This window comes from Physeter macrocephalus, chromosome 13 (genome assembly GCF_002837175.3).
Source record: "Physeter macrocephalus isolate SW-GA chromosome 13, ASM283717v5, whole genome shotgun sequence".
Lineage (NCBI taxonomy): Eukaryota > Metazoa > Chordata > Mammalia > Artiodactyla > Physeteridae > Physeter > Physeter macrocephalus.
The window spans coordinates 47,982,038-48,005,406 of NC_041226.1; the positions used below are offsets into that span (position 1 = coordinate 47,982,038).

At 36.4% G+C, this 23,369-nt stretch overlaps 1 protein-coding gene across 5 annotated transcripts in view; it reads left to right on the plus strand.

Moving 5' to 3' along the window:
- The window catches only part of PIBF1 (progesterone immunomodulatory binding factor 1), a 214,203-nt gene that overhangs the window by 110,942 nt on the left and 79,892 nt on the right, over nt 1–23,369 (plus strand). For all 5 annotated transcript variants that reach the window (XM_028497922.1, XM_028497921.2, XM_024123149.3 and 2 more), the window contains 2 exons: nt 16,600–16,765; nt 21,747–21,897. In XM_028497922.1, the coding sequence (XP_028353723.1) occupies nt 16,600–16,765; nt 21,747–21,897 (317 nt within the window). The remainder of the gene's footprint in view (nt 1–16,599; nt 16,766–21,746; nt 21,898–23,369) is intronic.

The following is a 23,369-nucleotide window of genomic DNA, read 5'->3' on the forward strand; positions in this document are numbered from 1 at the left end:
ATAGAATGAGTTTGGGAGTGTTCCTTCCTCTGCAATTTTTTGTAAGAGTTTGAGAAGGATAGGTGTTAGCTCTTCCCTAAATGTTTGATAGAATTCATCTGTGAAACCATCTGGTCCTGGACTTTTGTTTGTTGGAAGATTTTTAATCACAGTGTCAATTTCGTTACTTGTGATTGGTCTGTCCATTTCTTGCAGGTTGTCCATTTTATTGGCATGGAGTTGCTTGTAGTAGTCTCTTATGATGCTTTGTATTTCTGCAGTGTCTGTTGTAACTCCTTTTTCATTTCTAATTTTATTGATTTGAGTACTCTCCCTCTTTTTCTTGATGAGACTGGCTAAAGGTTTATCTATTTTGTTTATCTTCTCAAAGAACCAGCTTTTAGTTTTATTGATCTTTGCTATTGTTTTCTTTGTTTCTATTTCACTTATTTCTGCTCTGATCTTTATTATTTCTTTCCTTCTGTTAACTTTGGGGTTTTTTTGTTCTTTTTCTCTAACGTTAGATTGTTTAGTTGAGATTTTTCTTGTTTCTTGAGGTTGACTTGTAGTGCTATAAACTTCCATCTTAGAACTGCCTTTGCTGCATCCCATAGGTTTTGGATCGTCCTGTTTTCATTGTCGTTTGCCTCTAAGTATTTTTTTAATTTCCTCTTTGATTTCTTCAGTGATCTCTTGGTTATTTAGTAGCGCATTGTTTAGCCTACATGTGTTTGTGTTTTTTACGTTTTTTTTCCTGTAATTGATTTCTAATCTCATAGTGTTGTGGTCGGAAAAGATGCTTGATACGATTTCAGTTTTCTTAAATTTACCGAGGCTTGATTTTGTGATTCAAGATGTGATCTGTCCTGGAGAATGTTCTGTGTGCACTTGAGAAGAAAGTGTAATCTGCTGTTTTTGGATGGAATGTCCTATAAATATCAATTAAATCTATCTGGCCTATTGTGTCATTTAAAGCTGTGTTTCCTTATTAATTTTCTGTCTGGATGATCTGTCCATTGGTGCAAGTGAGGTGTTAAAATCCCCCACTATTATTGTGTTACTGTTGATTTCCTCTTTTATAGCTGTTAGCAGTTGCCTTATGTATTGAGGTGCTCCTATGTTGGTTGCATATATATTTATAATTGTTATATCGTCTACTTGGATTGATCCCTTGATCATTTTGTAGCGTCCTTCCTTGTCTCTTATAACATTCTTTATTTTCAAGTCTATTTTATCTGATATGAGTATTGCTACTCCAGCTTTCTTTTGATTTCCATTTGCATGGAATATCTTTTTCCATCCCCTCACTTTCAGTCTGTTTGTGTCCCGAGGTCTGAAGTGGGTCTCCTGTAGACAACATATATATGGGTCTTGTTTTTGAATCCATTAAGCGAGCCTGTGTCTTTTGGTGGAGCATTTAATCCAATCACATTTAAGGTAATTATCGATATGTATGTTCCTGTTACCATTTTCTTAATTGTTATGGGTTTATTTTTGTAGGTCCTTTTCTTCTCTTGTATTTCCCACTTAGAGAAGTTCTTTTAGCATTTGTTGTAGAACTGGTTTGGTGGTGCTGAATTCTCTTAGCTTTTGCTTGTCTGTAAATCTTTTGATTTCTCTGTCAAGTCTGAATGAGATCCTTACCAGGTAGAGTAATCTTGGTTGTGGGTTCTTCCCTTTCATCACTTTATTTTTTTTTAATTAATTAATTTTTATTTATTTATTTATTTATTTATTTGGCTGCATCGGGTCTTCGTTGCTGTGCGCAGGCTTTCTCTAGTTGTGGCGAACAGGGGCTAACTCTTTGTTGCGGTGTGCGGGCTTCTCATTGCGTTGGCTTCTCTTGTTGCAGAGCACAGGCTCTAGGCCTGCAGGCTTCAGTAGTTGCGGCACGTGGGCTCAGTAGTTGTGGCTCGCGGGCTCTAGAGCACAGGCTCAGTAGTTGTGGCACGTGGGCTTTGTTGCTCCACGGCATGTGGGATCTTCCTGGACCAGGGCTTGAACCCGTGTCCTCTGCATTGGCAGGCGGATTCTCAACCTCTGTGCAACCAGGGAAGCCCATCATCACTTTAAATATATCATGCCACTCCCTTCTGGCTTGTGGAGTTTCTGCTGAGAAATCAGCTGTTAACCTTATGGGAGTTCCCTTGCATGTTATTTGTCATTTTTCCCTTGTTGCTTTCAATAATTTTTCTTTGTCTTCAATTTTTGCCAGTTTGATTACTATGTGTCTTGGTGTGTTTCTCCTTGGGTTTATCCTGCCTGGGTCTCTCTGTGCTTCCTGGACTTGGGTGGCTATTTCGTTTCCCACGTTAGGGAAGTTTTCATCTGTAATCTCTTTAAATATTTTCTCGGGTCCTTTCTCTTTCTCTTCTCCTTCTGGAACCACTATAATGTGAATGTTGTTGTGTTTAATGTTGTCCTAGAGGTCTCTTAGGCTGTCTTCATTTATTTTCATTCTTTTTTCTTTATTCTGTTCTGTGGCAGTGAATTCCACCATTCTGTCTTCCAGGTCACTTATCCATTCTTTTGCCTCAGTTATTCTGCTATTGATTACGTCTAGTGTATTTTTCATGTCAGTTACTGTATTGTTCATCTCTGTTTGTTTGTTCTTTAATTCTTCTCAGTGATTTTTCTTTAATTCTTCTAGGTCTTTGTTAAACATTTCTTGCATTTTCTCAATCTTTGCCTCCATTCTTTTTCCGAGGTCCTGGATCATCTTCATTATCATTATTCTGGATTCCTTTTCTGGAAGGTTGCCTATCTCCACTTCATTTAGTTGTTTTTCTGGGGTTTTGTCTTGTTCCTTCATCTGGTACGAAGTCCTCTGCCTTTTCATCTTATCTTATCTTTCTGTGAATGTGGTTTTCCTTCCACAGGCTGCAGAATTGTAGTCCTTCTTGCTTCTGCTGTCTTCCCTCTTTCTGGAGACAAAATCAATGACATCACCTGCCTTCTAGTAGAAAGAGTACTTTGTGATGTACCAGTGTTAGCCTGTCTGATATGATAGGTCATACAATAGGGGGAAGAAAGTTCACTGCTTTTTAGGTTTTTTCACTGTTGGAATCCCTAGATGGAACTGTTGTCAGATTTTCATCTTTTGCCACAGTATCCATTCAAAAAGTATTTTTTTCCATTTTTTCTTTTGGTGTGTTTGTGATCCTCACAGTGTGATTGATTATGTTTCTTTTTTAAGATAATCTTTAACACCTGCTGTGGTGTAGTTGTGAGGCTGCATCCCAGAAATAATTATTATATGTGTTAAGTATCTTTGCTTCCATATTTATTGATTCCTTTAAGAGAACAACATTAGCATCAGAATTTGCATTGATTATGGTCTTCGCAAGCCAATGTGTCCTCCCTACACAGTGTCTTATATTTCCAAATAAAGTTATTGAGAGAATACTCAATGGGAAGGATTTTATAAAATCTCAAAGAAAAAGTGACACCTTTTTGCCTTCTGAATGATTTGAGAGAAAGGCTTCATCTTATATTCACAGCCGTTCTGTAGGTATTGTTGGGGCACAGAGCCAACTTGTCCAAAGCAACAGGAATAACTTTTCTCTCTAGATTTCTTTCTAGGACATCTATAACACCTTTAATGATCTGAACCTCCTTAAACCCCACCCCTAAACCCAGGTTTACTCTCCCCATGGGGAGTCATTGTGTGTTTGATTCTTTTCATGGACAGCCCTGGCCTCTTTCATCTTTTTCCACCTTTCAGTCATGCCCTTTGCCTCTGCTGTCTTCCTTCTTTAGTTGTGTCTGTCCACACTTAGCTGCCAACAGGGTATTGCTGGAGTTTGTGTATGTCTTTTTGGTACATACTTTATTTTTATTTAAACATTTTTTCTCTCTTGGATACAGGTTGTTATAGGGTAAGAGTCCAGAAATTTGAGGCAGGCCTGGGTGCAAATTCCAGCTTTGTTACTTACTTGGGCAAGTTACTTACTTTTCTAAGTCTCTGTTTCTTTATCTCTGAAAAGAGAATAATCTGAAACTCTGTGTTAGAATTTTAGAGATGATTAAGTGAAAAGCATATATATATACATGAATAGCAAATATAAACATAAGGCACTAAAACACTGGGCTCCTTTCCTTTGTATTGTTTTGTACACATGCTGACAGGAGTCGTGCCAGTTCAAGTTTCCTCCTAGTAAAATCCTATAGAGTTCATCTCTGACTTTTGATCACAAACCTCTCTCTCACTTGCTATTCTAACCAAGACCCAAAGCCTCCTACTGCTTTGGGTCTTGGTTAGAATAGCAAGTGAGAGAAAAGGAAGAGGCAGCGGGCCATAATAAAAGTGCCAACTTGGGGCTTCCCTGGTGGTGCAGTGGTTGAGAGTCTGCCTGCTGATGCAGGAGACACGGGTTCGTGCCCTGGTCCGGGAAGATCCCACATGCCGCGGAGCGGCTGGGCCCGTGAGCCATGTCCGCTGAGCCTGCGCGTCCAGAGCCTGTGCTCCGCAACGGGAGAGGCCACAGCAGTGAGAGGCCCACGTACTGCAAAAAAAAAAAAAAAAAAGTGCCAACTTTCCCCCAGCCTAGGGAGGAGGAGCACGAGAAGTAACAAACAGTTCCTGGGATGGAAGGGTATATATATAGGAAAAGTATAGGGAGAGAGGTGAGGCTCCAGAAAATATTTAAGGAGAGAAAGCATTTCTTCAAAGTACTAATGTGAGATTTTTTAATGTTTAATTTTTTTCATTCAGTTAATACTTATTATCTTTGATTATATGAGATACTTTATCATTTCATTTTTATCCTGATGCATTTGTAGCCATAAATAGACAGTTAAATAAATACCTAGGTATGCAGACATTTTCTGAAATTTTATAAGCTTTCTCATTTGACAAACGGCTGTAGAAAATAAAAAGTATGATAATAGGGCTTCCCTGGTGGCGCAGTGGTTGGGAGTCCGCCTGCCGATGCAGGGGACGCGGGTTTGTGCCCTGGTCCGGGGGGAATCCCACATGCCGCGGAGCGGCTGGGCCGGTGGGCCATGGCCGCTGGGCCTGGGCGTCCGGAGCCTGTGCTCCGCAGCGGGAGAGGCCACAGCAGTGAGAGGCCCGCGTACCCCAAAAAAAAAAAAAAAAAAGTATGATAATAACATGGTAAGTTAACTGTGCTGACATAATATTGTCTTATCTATCTCGCTGTTTGAAAATCCCAAGGTAGTATCGTATAAAAAAACTAATAAGCAGTTATTTAGTCCATTAAGTCTAATGAGAGAAATTTAGAGACGAGGAAGTAGACCTAACAGAGTGATTTAGTTCTTCTCATTATTATGTTATGTTTTTCTACTTCATTTCTGTTTTACATGCCTTCATGAGAGACATTCATGCTAGTGAGTTTCACTTATATTTTTTAAATTGTGTGTACATTTTGCAACAACTTTAACTCCTTACACAGTTTAGATATATCACACTATTGTGTCACACTAACTTTGCTCCTTGTTTGTATGTCTGTTTTTTAAATGTTCTTTGAATGTTGTCACATCTCCATCCTACCACCTTAGCCATTAGGTAAACTACATTTTTAGAAACTTTAATCTTTCTTGTAGCTCATTCATACCTATCCTATCATTTTGGTTTCTTTTTCCTTCATTCCCTGTGATTTGTTTTTATCTTACACTGACACCCAAAGCTGGAAATAATCATCTTAATTCACTGGTTTTGTCACACTTCAGCAAAGACTGTCCCTCCTCAGATTAGTTTATGATACTTTAGTGTTTTCTACCCTGGCTTGAACCGACTTAGTAATTTCACTTTTATAACACCCAAAATGGTTAATATGACTCCATTTATTCACTCAGTAAAGAGTCATTAAGCATTTCTTATATACCAGGTGATACACTAGATCCTAAGAATCCAGAGATACATTAAACAAGATTCTTGTACTTGAATAACTTTTAATTGTACAAGGCACTGTTGTAAGCATTTCACTTATATTTGCTCATTTAGTCAACAAGAACTCAATATTCCCAAGTCTATCCTCAGAGATTTTGATGCAAGAGGTCTAAGGTGGAACCGCGGCATCTAGAATTCTTACAAGTACCACAAGTGGTTCTGAGGTCATCCTCACCCTTAGAAAATAAAAAAGTCTTCCTCGTGATCCAGCTCTCCTAGCAAACTATATGATTTTGAAGACCCAGGACTCTGGTTTCTAGATCCCTATTCAGGAATTTTCTGAGAGTTCGCATGGAATTCTTTAGCCTATTTTCAAAACACATTTATATAAGTTAAGGTTTGTAGTTTTTGCCTGTTAATAGGAAGTTAGTCTAAATAAATGACCTTTATATTCCTTTTTGCCTTATACAGTACTTTGTGTGTTAGCTGTAGTAAGTTGATATCCTTTCTTTGCACTATATCTTCTGGAAAAATAGGACAAAACCATGATTAGCTTACATTCTGCTACTGTTCATACTTGACACTATTCTTCATAAAAGCATCCCCCAAAGTATATTTTCTTATGAATTTTTTTTAAGACTTCATTTTTTTTAGAGCAGTTTTGGGCTCACAACAAAGTTGAGAGGAAAGTACATACAGCAAACTTAATGCCTTTTTTTAGATTCAGCTTTATAATATTCTGATCTTTTTCTTTAATGTAGCCTAACGCTCTAGGGTCTGTATTGAAAGCAGCATGAAATAGTTTTGAGTACTCTGATGCACTGATATAATAAATACTCTTGGTTCAGAGGATGATTCAAGTTGAATTTTAAGTGTTGTCATGTTGCCACCAAAGAGAAAACAGCTCCCCATTCAAACACTGTTATAAAATATTTTACTCTAATTTTATCTCATGCATGCTTTGATTTATTTTAAGGCTACATTCCTTTCATTATATTTGTTTCACTTAAGTACTTACTTTTATCTTCACATACCTGGTATCAATTTTTTGCCTTTATAGACAGCCAGATATTACTACATATTGTTTATTAATGACATTACATATTTTATTTGATCATGATATGATAGATGCATTGAATTACTCTAAATGCATGCTTGAAATTCTTATAAATCCATGGTACAGTTGTTAAACATACTCAGCGTTTTTAACTCAGCAAAAAAAAGATCTCTCACATTCATTTAAGAATTAGCTTGTAAGCCAAAAATGACAGATGTAGTATTACAGCTGAGAAGTGGACTTGTTGAAGAAATCATCTAAATGGCAGAAACATTTGGACAGATACCCAAACGCCTTTTAAATTCCTTCCTCATGTCCTGTAGTAATCATTGTTGCAACATTGATGGTTGTTTTATAAGTTTTTTCTGCCTGCTTTTTCAGTTTTGAAAATTTCACACCTGAAATGGAAAGACCAGAGTTACTAGAATTCTGTTTCTCTGTAATGTTATATATATATCTTTAAACTGCAGTCATTGCTCTTCTAATTTTTACTGAAAGTAGTTTGGATTCAGTATCTAAGTATATATTTTAAAATTTTGTAATATCGAGATGACAAAAAAAAACAGTTGGTAGAACACTAGGTAGCAATAATGTATAAAAGTAAAATCTTTAAAATAACACTTTCCATTTCAATGTCAATGAAAAGAAAGCAATTTCAGATATATTCTCTAATATATATTAATTGTTCTAAACATGTTTTCTACCTTGAAAGCTTTCACATGAGCAACGTGGTCCTATCAGTAAATTTCTCTCATTACATACAGCAATCCTCAATCAGAAAACAAACACTTCCCACTGGGAGGGCATATTAACAGGATAGTAAATTGGTATTTAATCTAAATAATAGGAGATTCTGACCTACTCCCCTTTCCAACTGATATATAAATTTATAAATTGAAGAATATAACTATATATTTAAATATTAAAGATATAATTATATGAAAAGTTATTTTTAAAGAAATACCTGTAGAAATTTTCACAAATCCTCCTTTCAAAATTCAATTGTAAGTTCTGGTATTAATTTGTATAAATGTAAATGTGTATATAAATGTACATTAATTTGAAATATGTAAAACTACATAAAATTGTGGTTTTTTAATTTGGGGTTTTGTTTTGTTTTGTTTGCTTTTTTAAAGTAACGGATTAGAAATTGTAGATTAGGTCTGGTAGAGCAGGAGTACTTATTTCTGGCTTCAGAGATCTTTGAGGTGTTTTCAGGATATTAAAAAACTTAACCAACCAAAGATTTAACTTTACTAGACAGTGATGATGTAGTGATAAGTACTTCATCCCTTACTTGGCTAATAAATACTTTTATTTTGAGAAATAAAATATATGTCAGCCAAAATTATTTAAATGGAAAGTGCTTAAGTTTACATTTTTTAATTGCCCATATCAAAAATTTTTGAGTTGCCTTTAGCAAAATTACTTTTAAGTCAAACCACATAATGTAAAAAGAGTAACTTTATTTCCACCCTCCCATCTCCCAGATACCTTTACCTACCATAATATCATTTCTCCCAAATGTACACTTTTCTTTTTAGATATCTGTAAATGTCCTTACGTGATTTTAGATATATCCATGATACATGTCTAAATATGTGCATAAGTAATGAGTCAAGTTTATATTTTTTTAAAGAAACACATCAGGATATATGGATCCAAACAATAATATCCTCCACAAAGTAGGCACATTTGGGCCTCATATACTTTTCCCAACTACCCTGGCATTGCTCAGTATGGTTACTTTATAGCACAGTCCTTGGAGCAGCCTTTAATTGTAAGAGCCTTCTTCCTTCAAAGATGTATTTTGTTTCTGGAAATTCACACTTTGCTCAGAGTAAAGAATAAACTGGGTACGACTATTTGGTGTGAACAATGAAGTAAGAAATTGGGGAGACGCTAAATGTCTGACAATAGAGGAATAATAAAGAATGGAAAATTATGTGGCCAATAAAAGTAATATTTATAAAAGGGGTTTAATAGCATAGGAAGATTTCTAAGTTATATCGGCGGGGGGGAAAGGATAGCGAATTCTATATGAAGATATGATTTACATATATAATATGCATAGCAAATGTGTTTATATATGATAATATCAAATATTGGTGAGGAAGTAGAGAAACCATATTTCATACACTTCTGGTCCAATCGTTAATTGATATTGCCACTTGGGAGGGAAATTGGGCAGTATCTCTTGTGTGTGTTTGTTGGTTTGTTTGTTTGTTGCGGTACACGGGCCTCTCACCGCTGCGGCCTCTCCCGCCACGGAGCACAGGCTCTGGACGCGCAGGCCCAGCGGCCATGGCCCACGGGCCCAGCCGCTCCGCGGCATATGGGATCCTCCCGGACCGGGGCACGAACCCGCGTCCCTTGCATCGGCAGGCGGACTCTCAACCACTGCGCCACCAGGGAAGCCCTGGGCAGTATCTCTTAACATTTAAAATCTTTTGATTCAACAATTCTACTTCATGATGATCTTTCTTAGAGAAGCACTTGCTCGTGAACTGGAGGCATTATTTAGGGTGGCCTTTGAAGCACTGTATATAATTAAAAATTGGAAACAATCTAAATGTTCATCAGTTTAGGAGGAAATAAATGAATTTTAGAATTAAGTGATTATGTCCACATTGTGATCTACTGTGTAGCAAATGGAAAGAATGAAGTAGAGACATGGATGGATCCCAAAACATATTCTTAGGTGAAAAAAATTTACAGAGTGTATGTGACATGTGCCACTTTTTTAAAAATGAAAAAGGAGACTGATATATCCTTCTGTGTATAATACACATGTATTGTTTAAGAAAAAGAAAAGAAAACCCACAATGAGGATGCACAGAAAAGTGATAAATAGGAGGTCTTTAATCTTTACTTGTAATATTTGAAGTTTTTTCCCTAAAAATGGATGTGATAAATTACAGAATTAAAAATAAAAACTTGAAAATATTTACTTGTGCAGAGAAGGAGATATATAAAAATATAAACATTATGAGCTTATATAAAAATTATAAAATTTAAAAATTATCATTATGAGCTTACAGTTGACATTTTCTTCTATTTTCTGTATTTTCTAAAATTCTATAATTAATGTATTATTTGCATAATCAAGACAAAAATTTTAAAGCCATTTTCAAAAAGACACATTATAAATGATGAAAGGACATTTCTTATGTGGCTTATGAATTACTTCAGAATAAAAATGAATTCAAAGCATTTCTTAAATAGTGATCGAATTGTTTGTTCAAATAAGTGTCTATTTCCCAGTCCTGTGAAATAGTAGCATTCATCCTGATGTCACCAATGCCTTTGTTAAAAATTCAGTCCTCTTTGTTCTAGTTACAATTCATATGGATTAGACTCTAGTAAATCCATTAGTATAGTTTGGGTAGTTAATTTTAACTACTGGTTTAAAATACCAAGTTTCAAATCAGTGTGAAGGACTCCTATTGCCTTCATATGTTTAACATTGTATCTCTTTAAAAGGAAAAAGTCTAGGGCTTCCCTGGTGGCGCAGCGGTTGAGAATCTGCCTGCTAATGCAGGGCACACGGGTTCGAGCCCTGGTCTGGGAGGATCCCACATGCCGCGGAGCAACTAGGCCCGTGAGCCACAACTACTGAGCCTGCGCGTCTGGAGCCTGTGCTCCGCAACAAGAGAGGCCGCGATAGTGCGAGGCCCGCGCACCGCGCTGAGGAGTGGCCCCCGCTTGCCACAACTACAGAAAGCCCTCGCACAGGAACAAAGACCCAACACAGCAAAAATAAATTAATTAATTAATAAACTCCTACCGCCAACATCTTCTTTAAAAAAAAAAGTCTTTATTATATAAATCTTATGTAATACATATAATCTTTACATGGCCAGTAAATATCTTTTTATTAATCACTTATTTTAGTTCTAAAATATAGGTTTTATTAAAACCTTTGCTCAAATATCACCTTTTAACAGAGAGATGCCTTCCCTGCCCAACCTCTTTAAAATAACACCACCACTAATATCTCTATCATTCTCTCTACCCTCACTCTACTTTATTATTATTATTATTAGAATTTATTAGCTTATTACCTTACATTTGTTTGCCTTTGCATCATTACAATGTGAGTTCCTTAAAGAGCAGTGATGCTATTTGTGGTTCTCTGGTATCTGATAGTACCTGGCACATTTAGGTGCACAATAAATATTTTTTAATGAATTAGATGTTGAGGAATGAAATATTCTGGTTGGGACTTCCCTGGTGTTCCAGTGGTTAAGACTCCACTCTTCCATTGCAGGGGGTACGGGTTCGATCCCTGGTCGGGGAACTAAGATCCCTCATGCCGTGCAGCATGGCCACACAAAAAAAAAAGAAAAGAAAAGAAAAGAAAGAAAGAAATATTCTGGTTAATGGAAAGTTAGTCCTATATAAAACATCAGATATGAAAGAGGAAATAAAAAGTGTACTTTTGTAAAAAGTATTAAGTGTCTTGTACTTCATACTCATTATGCTTTAAATATGTAGTTGATAGAATACCAGTTAATATAAGATTAGATATAGATCTATAAATATAGATATACAGATAGATGCTATTGAGAGCAAAAAAAATCTTTACGGATAATTGAAAAATCAGTGGTTTAGCATCTTTAACCTAAGATGATTAGCTTTTCCTCAGTTCATAGAAGCAGAAAATCCAAACAAACAGGTTTTTGTGTCTTGTTTTTTTTTTCCCCCCTCAATTCTTAATTGGCATAAGTGGATGTTAGGGTTTGGTTAACTATCACTCAGTGACTCATCCAGAAGCATTTTCAGCATGTGGTACAGGGCTAGTAATACATGCAGAACAGGTTCAGAAACACAACCGAAATTCTCTGTAAATAGAATGGAGATGAGTTTTATCCCCTGAGAATTAGAAATAGCAGGGACAAAGAGTAGTTAAGGTGTGGATTAGTTAAAATGAATAATTCAAAGGGAATTGAACATCAACTCAATGAAGCCTTATTAAAAGAATAAGGAGGGGGCTTCCCTGGTGGCGCAGTGGTTGAGAGTCCGCCTGCCGATGCAGGGGACACGGGTTCGTGCCCTGGTCCGGGAAGATCCCACATGCCGCGGAGCGGCTAGGCCCGTGAGCCATGGCCACTGGGCCTGCGCGTCCGGAGCCTGCGCTCCGCAACGGGAGAGGCCACGACAGTGAGAGGCCCGCATACCTCAAAAAAAAAAAAAAAAAAAAAAAAGAATAAGGAGAAAGAGGAGCCCGAAACACCAAAATAAAATGGGATTGGTGTCCCACTCAGGTAAGCAAGATTGATTCTCAGTTGCTTAGAGATGGCAGCTTCTGCCCTTGTCAACTCCAGTTTCCCACAGTGAAATCCCTATCTGGAGTCTCAGGCCCATCTCTGTTTAAAAGCAATTTTTTTTTTTAATACATGTAGAAAGTTTATCAGCAGCGTATGCCCCATTTGCTTGTGGAATTTAGAATTAAATTATCCTCCCCAACACAAAGGATTTAGTGGTCCCGCCATGACTACCTGCTCCCATGTATTCTTTTAAACCCCACAAGTATTTTCTCTATATTGACCCAGAGTCCCTTTCAAAACTTAATCTAACTGATGCCTAACTACTAAAATCCTTCCCTGAACCCTTTCCTGTAACTGGAAATCCTGTTACTTTGCTTAACTTCTTTTACCAGTCTCCCTTGTGCAGGTGTTATTTCCTGTGCTCTTTATCTATCCATAGTTGTTCTCCCGAACATAGACAAATGCCTTGCCTCAGCTGCTTCACTGCCTTACTTCTAAACTGGACCAGCTCAGAATTTCTTAATGGAAGGACCACTTACTGGTCCTGGTGATTATAGGAACCTTACCACTTAATATAATATTTTGGGGTATTTTGCCTTAGAAAGTCTATCTAGGAAATGAGATTAGATAATCGGGTTCAGAATAAATATCCAGTTTGTTTATTTATTTATTTATTTATGTAGGCCATGCCACGCGGCACGCAGGATGCAGGATCTTAGTTCCCCGACCAGGGATCGAACCCGTGCCCCCTACAGTGGAAGCATGGAGTCTTAACCACTGGACTGCCAGGGAAGTCCCATATCCAGTTTTAATACTGGGGAAGCCATGAACATTTTGTGGATAAAATTCAAAGATCAGTTGTTGTCTCTCATTGCAATAAAAACTAAAATGAATAATTATAGGAGTCTTTGACTTTCTTACCAGTGATAATCTTGTTGATAGAGATTGGAATAAACATGCATTGCTTGGCTTAATACATCAGAGTGTAATGAGCAAACTTTTCACCATCGTATGTATGTAAAGACTGCTCATGTAAATATTGTTATGAAAACCTGTTGTTATTTAGTGTTTTATCTGGTGCTTTTGTTCAAGTGAGCTCTCCCATTTCTGAGAACAGAATTCCATGTTGATGTCTCTCCTGCAGTTATTTCTCAGCACTGCAGAATATGCCATGCTGCTTGGAGTTTAATTCACCATAGCTGAGAGCATTTCTTATGGGTTAACATCTCTGTTGTTTCCTGTCTAATTGCTGATTTTCACCTTTTAACAGGTGAAATTCTCCTTGTTTGTCCAGCCCAGAGTACGTTGAAGTGAATATTCCTTAAAAGCAAAAACAATTCATTCTAGGTCCTTATATTACTATTTTTAAAGTAGTATGTGATTTATGAGAAAGTCGTATGAAAACTAAAAACCCAGCTAGCGTAAAAACTCATCTAGTCAAATTGGGGGCCTGGGCTAACAATAGGTGGAGATTCTGATTATACTTTAACTTTGTAAGAAATGTGACCTCTTAAGGTTACTATGCTGAGTTAGGATGTCAAACATAAACTTGTTAACATGTGAATAATCTTGACTTAGTTCAAATAAGATGTTCACATTAAGAGGATAAAATGAGAAGTCTGAGTCAACAAAGTAAAATGTGACAGGTTATATTAGCAAAACAAGTAGGAGGAAGTTACCTGAGATTGTCAGCCTGTACCCTTGACGTCTGTTCCTCACTCTGGAACTGCTTTTGCAGCTCTAATGTTTCCTCAGCATTTTCCCAGTTCAACTTAAATTAAAAGAGTAACTATTATTACAAAGTCAGAATGATTTGAGGCAGATTTTCTTTTACTGTGTAAACAACATGAGAATAGATGAATCCTTTAGAATTATCATTTGAGGGGGGTGGTGATGGTGGGATGAATTGGGAGATTGGGATTGACGTATATACACTAATAGGTATAAAATAGATAACTAATAAGAACCTGCTGTATAAAAAAATAAAAAAATAAGTATATCTGGTTAAAAAGAATTATCATTTGGTTCATAGAAGTGTCATTTTATTAAACTTAGTATCCTCAAATTTCTAGGAGGTAACTACTTAACCGTTCAGTATAGGGGAAGAATAATAGTGCTAAAAGTAGCTTTCAAGTGCCATATAATGAATAAGAAGAGCAGGTGAATTCTAAAAGCTAAGTCTTTCATTTCCTGTTTGGGGTTAGCATTGACCTCAGAATTAACCACAATGTCCTGAATCCAGAAAAAGGCAAACTTTGCAGTTTAATTTTTTTGAAACAAATTCTTTTAAAGATAAATATCACATTCCAAATGACTTATCAAGAATTTATTTCAGTAATGAAGTGTAGTGTGTCTCACAGTTTAACAGACAAATAGGTATGGATTTCACATACGTTTTATGCATTTATATTTATAAGACAATTTACCCCAGGGAGTACAGGTCATTTTCATGTCAGTAAATTGTTGAATTAATAAATTTTTGAGTAAAATAATTTTTTACTACTTCACATCCATGATGATGGCTATCATCAAAGAGACAATGATAAGTTTTGATAAGGATGTGGAGAACTTACCACCCTCGTAATTGCTGGTGAGAATGTGCAACCACATCGAAAAGCAGTCTGGCAGTTCCTCAAAAAGTTAAAACTGGAGTGACCATATGACCTAGCTGTTCTTTTATATATACATAAAATTAATGCCTGGACTTTCCAGAAAGTTAAAGACACAAGCTGACATTCACCTTAAAGCCTTGGTATGAATTAAAGAATGTGTAGCAATATGCTTGAATGGAACTTCCACCAATCTGATTGGGAGATGCTTTTACTAAAGATAAGAGTACCAAGAGTAAAGTAGCCTGTGGCAAGTACCTAATACCTATTTTCTCTGGTTATACTTTGAATGTTATTGTCACTTACAAGAGTGAAATGACCTTTAAAACACATTTGAAAGTTTATCTGAACTCAGAAATGTCAGTTAAGAGTACTATGTAATAGTGGAAAGATCATTCCTGTAGATTCAAACATAGCTGAATTTGAGACCCCACCTGAAATTTACCAGCACCTTCTTCCTGTTTAAAGAAATTAATTCATCTCTGAACCTCTGGTTCTTCATCTGCAAAATACCTAATAGAGCTGTTGTAAGGATTAAATGAGATACCATGAATAAAACAGACTCTGCTCTCTGCTTCCCGCCCTGCACATACTCTTGTTTCTACTTCCTAGAGCACTTCCCACCCTGTACCTCCTCCTGCTGCGCACACACACACACCTGCACAAACTGAGTTAAGTCTTCTTCCTGTAGGTTCCCATCGAACCTAGGGATTACCTTATTGAAGCACTTACCATATTCTATTGATTTTTCATATATATTTTGCCTCTCTTCCCCAGAAAACTAAGTTCTTTTTTTCTTTTTTCTTTTTTTTTTTTTTTGCCACACCACGCGGCTTGTGGGATCTCAGTTCCCCAACCAGGGTCTCAGTACCCGGAACAGGGACAGAACGCTGGGCCACAGCAGTGAAAGCGCTGATCCTAACCACTAGACCACCAGGGAACTCCCGAAAACTAAGTTCTTTAAGGGGGAAGAAAAAAAAAGAAAACCTATTTTGTCTTCCATTGTATACATATTTGCCTGGCATGGTGTCTAGCTCAATAAATATTTGAAAAAATGAATTTTAGGAACATCTAGCATTATACTGGGTTCATAATAGCTCCCTGAAAAGGTGTAATATGTCTTTGTTTGCTTTCTGTTAGAACACAGTCAACTTGAAGCATTTTCAAATCTATAATATGCAGTGATTTATATGTTAAATGGAAATGTTTTCATTATTAGCTATACCTATGGAATGAAGAGAATGTTTCTTATCTGTGTTGTAGTAGACTGCTTATCGCTTTATATTTATCTTTGTAATTTGTACATTGTGTTTCCTTGTAATATTCATATATATATTTACTAACTTAAAATTTTATTTTACAAATATCTCAATAAATGCAGGTTAATGTGCATATTTCATGCCATTCTTCTCCGTCTGATATTATTTAGACTTAGATGAAATAGCAAGTTTGGAAACAATGCTATAGATTTAAGAAGGCCTATGAAATATATGGAAATTAAGTCATTTTAGCAATAAAACTGAAATTTGTTCTTACCATTTTTTATTTTAAATGTCTTACAAAATAATAATAATCATAGAGCGGTAATAACTATTTTTGGATGGAAGGAATGAAAATAAGGGAGGAGTAGAGGAAGTTTAATTGGTATGTTTTGTTTCCTGGACTTAGCATATTTCCATACATATGCCTCTCTAAATTATTTACAAAAGCTTTGCTGAATAAATAAAAGTTATTAACTGCATAATAATATGGGGATATAGAAAAAAGTAGAAGTAATGTTTATGTTTCTATAAATCGAGATTTCTTTAGTGTTTCATAATTTTCTTCTGTCAGGTACAGAGAACTACAACTTAGTACAGAAAGCAAAGTAACAGAATTTCTCCATCAAAGTAAAATAAAATCTTTTGAAAGTGAGCGTGCTCAGCTTCTACAAGAGGAGACTGCAAGAAATCTCACACAGTGTCAGTTGGAATGTGAAAAATATCAGAAAAAATTGGAGGTACGTATACAAGCTTTTCTTTTAAAATTAACACAGACTGTAAGCTCCATAAGTACAAGATCTATATCATATTGAGCTTTATAAATAACATTTGCGTTATGTATGAGAACAAGCCTGTGTCCTTAAGTTTTAAAGATCTCCTATCAAGAGGACATATCTTCCTCTTTTAGATAAAGACGTGGAAAGAAGGAATGGACCATTTCTAAGAAAAGAAATGCAAATTGCCATAGGTCTGTTTGTTGTTTTTAAAATGCTGGCAAAAGTACCCTTAAATGGGAAGTCTCATTTAACTAGAAAATGGAGGGCTTCCTTGGTGGCGCAGTGGTTAAGAATCCTCCTGCCAATGCAGGGGACAGGGTTCGAGCCTTGGTCCGGGAAGATCCCACATGCCGCGGAGCAACTAAGCCCGCGAGCCACGACTACTGAGCCCACGTGCCACAACTACTGAAGCCTGCACTCCTAGAGCCCGTGCTCCACAACAAGAGAAGCCACTGCAATGAGAAGCTTGTGCACAGCAATGAAGAGTAGCCCCACTCCCTGCAACTAGAAAAAGCCCGCGTGCAGCAACGAAGACCCAATGCAGCCAAAAATAAGTAAATTTATTTAAAAAATAATAAAAAATTAAAAAAATAAAAACACTGAATGCGGGACTTCCCTCGTGGTCCATGCTAAGACTCCATGCTTCCAATGCAGGGGACCCAGGTTCGATCCCTGGTCAGGGAACTAGGTCCCACATGCCGCAACTGAAGATCCCACATGCTGCAACTAAGCATGGGACTTCCCTGGCATTCCAGTGGTTAAGACTTCGCCTTCCAATGCACTGGGTGTGGGTTCCATCCCTGGTTGGGGAGCTAAGATCCCACATGTCTCATGGCCAAAAAACCAAAATGTAAAACAGAAGCAATATTGTAACAAATTCAATAAAGACTTTAAAAATGGTCCACATCAATAAAATCTTTAAAAAATAAATAAATAAAATAATAATTAAAATTAAAAACATGGAATGAAAGGTGCAGTAATATCATTAAAATGATTAATTAGCTAATGATGTAAGTATTCATTATAACAATCTTTCAGAAATTTCATTTCTGAAGAGTACTCTGTTAAGTAAAACTAACAAAATAGTCTCAGAAAATAAAGCCTTAGGGAAAAACATAAAAACAATGTTAAATAATGCATATTTAAAGAAACGTAAGTAAAAATTGTAGATGATGTTTACTTCTAAACAAAGCAGTGTTCAGCATTTAAAACTTCTTCAGGTACCTTCTTTGGGAAATTGCTGCAGTCATAATCTGCTACTGCCATCTCTCCCACACAGATTAGATTAGCTCTGATTTTGTATTCATCTTTTGCAAATTTTTCCTGGTTTAATTTTATAATTTGTAGCAATTTCTTTTTCTTTTCAATGGCTGTGCTTCAGGATGTGTTTGGGATGGGAGGGTGGGGTTATATTTAGGAAGGTAGAGAAGCACTTCCCCTCTCTCTGTACTGAAACAAACATTTCACTAACCAGTACTTTACAACATACAGTGGCTGATATTTTCTAAACCACTCTATTCTATTATTTTTAGCTGGTTGGAGTTTAAATTGATTTCACGACCTCCTAAGGGTTGTGACTTTAGGAGGTCTATGGGAAAGTGGTATGAAAACCACTTTCCCATAGACCTATCCACTTGGTCTGTGGATGCAGGTGACTAATAATTATTATGTTCTCTTGTGTAAAGGTCTTACATGGAAAAACAACTTTGTAAAAAACATTATGATTCTAAAAACTTTGGTTGATGAAACTGAGGCTGTAGGGGAGTTTCTTTACGGCTCCTTCTTTGTTAAACTAGGATCTTTGAGAGGACAAGGACTATTTATTACTGTGTCACCGATGTCTAACACAGTGCCTCACTCATGGTGGATGCTCAATAAAGTATTTAATGAGTGAGTGAATGGTTTGATGAAAGCTAATATAGTACCATTGTTTGAATCCATTTTTCTAATAGTAGAAGGTATCTTAGACAATTGCTATTTATAATGAATTTAGAGAGAAATAATTTTGTGAAAGGTAGAGATTGCTATAATAGGTACTTTTCAGTGGCTTTTACCCAGTATTCTCATTGATTTATAACTTGGGAACAGTTTGTTTTATTTTTTTCTTAATTATCAATTGCCAAAAGCTTTCAAAACATTGGCTTTATATTTTTGTCTCTTTTTAAAGCAATTATTGACCTATAATTTTGTATTTTCATTCATTTTATATATGTGTTTTCTATATAATTTTATATTATCATTCTGTTATTTAAAGGAAGGAGATATCCACTGTGAAAGCTTGATATTTAATGGATTCCTAAAAGCAGTTGACCTGTTTTTTTGCATTCGTGTTTAAACTCAAATGTTCATAGACTGGTTTTTTCCTAAAGAATCTTTAATGTAATAGCCTTCCATAGATCCAATAATCAAGCTCTTCAGTGGCTTTTCAGAAACTGTAATAAATTCTTCCATAGCAGCCAGTCAAACAAATCCATAATAAAGGAGAGTTCACTACCATGGGGTACTGAGGTATTGGAAGGTACCCCAAATCAAAAGTTTCTGACAATCTCTACTCTTGTGTTATGAATGAGAATTTTAGATTGTACCTCTCAATTTAATACTACTTTTAAGTCTCTTCTTAAAATAGTACTTTATGAAATATCTTCAACATTTTGATTCTTTATCTCTTTAGATATCCATTTCTGCAGTTTTTCTTTGTGTGGTATTTTTATTGGAGAAAGTGGGGTACAGATGAAAGGTATCAGCTGTGCTGTAGGAATTGCCATTTAACACTATCCTTACTGATCCTCTCTTTTGACAGGGAATTCAGCCACCAGATTCTTAATGAATTACATCCCAATGTAGTGAACTCTCTGAAAGCTCCAGATCGTTAAACTGTGCGTTGATTTTGTTATAATAAATTCTCTAGAAAACATTTCCAGCCAGCAAGAATGAATAGTGCTAAAACAGGAATTTTATTTTTCTGACCCAATCAGGGACACTAGAAATCATCCTACAGATATTATTCCCATGTTATTCTTTCTCCGCCCTTCAAAGGAATGTATTTGGAGGGTGGGGAATGATGTTTAGTTTATCTAGGGTTGGGGGAGGGGGGATTAATTAATTAATTTATTTGTTTGGCCGCACCGTGCAGCATGCAGGAGCTTAGTTCCCCAACCAGGGATCAAACCCGTGCCCTCTGCACTGGGAGCACGGAGTCTTAACCACTGGACCACCAGGGAAGTCCCTGGGGGGGGAGTTCTGATGGAAATAATTGAAGAAAATGAGATGGAATAGATTAAAAGAATATTAAATCAAAATTTCTGCTTGTTAAAAACTGTAAATAGATCTTCCACATCTTCTTTCTCCCCATCACAGGAAGCTCACAATCACATACATCTGATAAGGTGAACTTAGTCATTAGAGAAACTAATAGAGAATTCATAATAATTAAAGCAGTACATCTCATTTTTACAAACCATTTAATACAAAGTTCTCATAGTTGTATTTCCTGCAGTGGTAATAATATTTTTCAGCACTTTTACTATGTTCTAGGCACTCTGCTAAGCACTGTGTGTTTATCCTCTCACGTAATCCTTCCAGCAATATTCTGAGGTAGGCATAGAAAGAAGAATTACCTAAGATCACAACGAATAAGTGTCAAAGCCAGGATTGAAATCCAAATCTTTCTGGCTCCAAACCATATTCTTACCACAATATTCTATTGCTTCTCAGGAAATACTACATTACTTATGTTGTGTTAGGAAGTAAGTGTAATACCACCCCATAATTTAGTCTGTACTAGTAAGTAAACTAGTAAGTAAACTTTCTAGATAGTTGGAATTTAATGTAAGCATTAGAACATTCCTTTGCTACTAGAAATGTCTCCTGTTTTAGTGAATTCATTATTGTCACCCTAGTGATTCCTTCAATGAATTACCATAGGAAAATACAGGATTTTTTGTTCTTACATACTATAACTCCAATTCCCATGTCTTTTATATCTCTTCTTAATAATTTTTTAGCCTTTCTTTCTATACAAAGGCATTTTCTGTTACTGCCCCGAGTAGCACTTCACATTTACATTTTGATTTGCTGCTTTGAATTTTTGATTGTTCAGCAAACCAAAAATCTTATTAAAACCATGGTAAGAGTAAATGAAATAGGACTTCCCTGGTGGCGCAGTGGTTAAGAATCCTCCTGCCAATGCAGGGGACACAGGTTCGAGCCCTGGTCCGGGAAGATCCCATATGCCACGGAGCAACTAAGCCCGTGCGCCACAACTACTGAGCCTGCGCTCTAAAGCCCGCAGGCTACAACTACTGAGCCCATGTGCCACAACTACTGAAGCCGGCACACCTAGAGCCCATGCTGTACAACAAGAGAAGCCACCGTAATGAGAAGCCCGCACACCGCAGCGAAGAGTAGCCCCTACTCACTGCACCTAGAGAAAGCCCGCGCACAGCAGCAAAGACCCAATGCAGACATAAATAAATAAATAAATAAATAAATAAATAAATAAATAGTTTTTTAAAAAGACTAAATGAAATAATCTCTGGTGGAAAACTGAAGGACTCATTATGAGTGTATAATTTTTACACACAGCTCTGTAAGCCTTTCTCAAATACCTGTGCTCACCAGATAAATAACCTCCACCTAGGTGAGGAGTATAGCATTATTGAATTTTTTGAATTCGAATAAGCAAATGCTAATGTTACTCCTATAACTATTACTAAGTTTTAAATTTTTTTCAATTTATATAATAAAGTGCTTCATAATTTTCATTTAAAAACAAATTAATTATTTTCCTCAGAAATAAATGTATTTTACCTCCTCAGTCATCTTAATTGAGCTACTTTCTCTTCATGTCTAAATCATTAAAAAAAAATTTTGTATCATGTGTTTGTCTTAACTGTCAACCTATTTAATTCTGCCTTTGCAATTTTTTTTCTTCCACTCTTAGGTTTTAACTAAAGAATTTTATAGTCTCCAAGCCTCTTCTGAAAAACGTATTACCGAACTTCAAGCACAGAACTCTGAACATCAGGCAAGGCTAGACATTTATGAGAAACTGGAAAAAGAGCTTGATGAAATAATAATGCAAACTGCAGAAAGTAAGTGTCCCACCACTCCACACACAGCTTTTTTTTCTGGCAGCACAAGGAACCTGATATTGTTTCTAAAACTGCTTTGCTATATTTCTTTGAAATATAACTTGTAACTTTTTTTTTTAAAGAATACTTGACATTTTAAAAATTAGTTAACTTTGGACTTCCCTGGTGGCACAGTGGTTTAGAGTCTGCCTGCCAGTGCAGGGGACACGGGTTTGAGCCCTGGTCCGGGAAGATCCCACATGCCACGGAGCAACTAAGCCCGTGCACCACAACTACTGAGCCTGCACTCTAGAGCCCACGAGCCACAACTACTGAAACCCACGTTCCACAACTACTGAAGTCCACGCTCCTAGAGCCCGTGCTCAGCAACAAGAGAAGCCACTGCAATGAGAAGCCCGTGCACCGCAACAAAGAATAGCCTCACTCACCGCAACTAGAGAGAGCCTGTGCGCAGCACCGAAGACCCAAAACAGCCTAATTAATTAATTAATTAATTAATTTTTAAAAATTAACTTTAATTCTAGTAGTTGAGATCAAAAAAATATATATGGTTCACTCTGATCGATTTTATCTTCTCACTTCTTTACCTCACTCATTCAGCAATAAAGTGATTACATATGCCAAGGTTTTATCTTTTCATTTATTTAGCTCATTCATTAAACAATTATTAAGTGAATACATATGCCAGGATCTGGGGATATGGAGTTCATGCAATCATTCTTGCTTATAGGTATTCCTAGTCTAGTCTACTGGGAGAGACAGACATATTAACAGATAATTAAAGTGCTGTTAGCAAGAGAGGCAGTTCTTGGTGTAAGTACAGAAGAGATCTTGAGTTAATTCCATATTGGAGGTGACATTTGAATGAGGGACAGATAGAAATTGAGGGACAGATAGAAATTGAAGGGCAGATAGAAATTCATTGCATACACTGTGTTATAGACTTTGACTTTAATTTCTACGTCTTTTTTTTCCTCTTATTTTCTGTCTTCCAGTGTTGTCCCTGACTCCGAGGGAATATTCTAAATTAACATTTCACCATTGACTGTGATGTTTGTTACAGTACATTATTTCTGTTCAGAAGTCAGAAATAATAGTGGCATTCTTATAAAAATGGGTTTAAACTTCAATTGAAGTTGAGGTTGACTTTATTTGGGGCACCTTTTCTCGTGGAGACTGTATTGTGTTGATAGCCCAGTTTAAGAAGAACTTTCGTTTTATTCCTATCATTGCCTTTTTTTTTTAATTTCCAAGGCCAATGTCTGATAATTACGATAGTTTCCAAATTTATCTTCAGTTTCTTCATGGAGTCTGAGTAATATTTATAAAATACAGACTTGATCATACCATACACCTGCTTTAATGCCCCTATCAACTTTAAACAGCCTAAAGTCAAATTTCTTAGCATGTGTTTTTATGATTAGACTTATTTATCTTTTTATGCCTTGCCATTCCCTATCATATTGCATTAT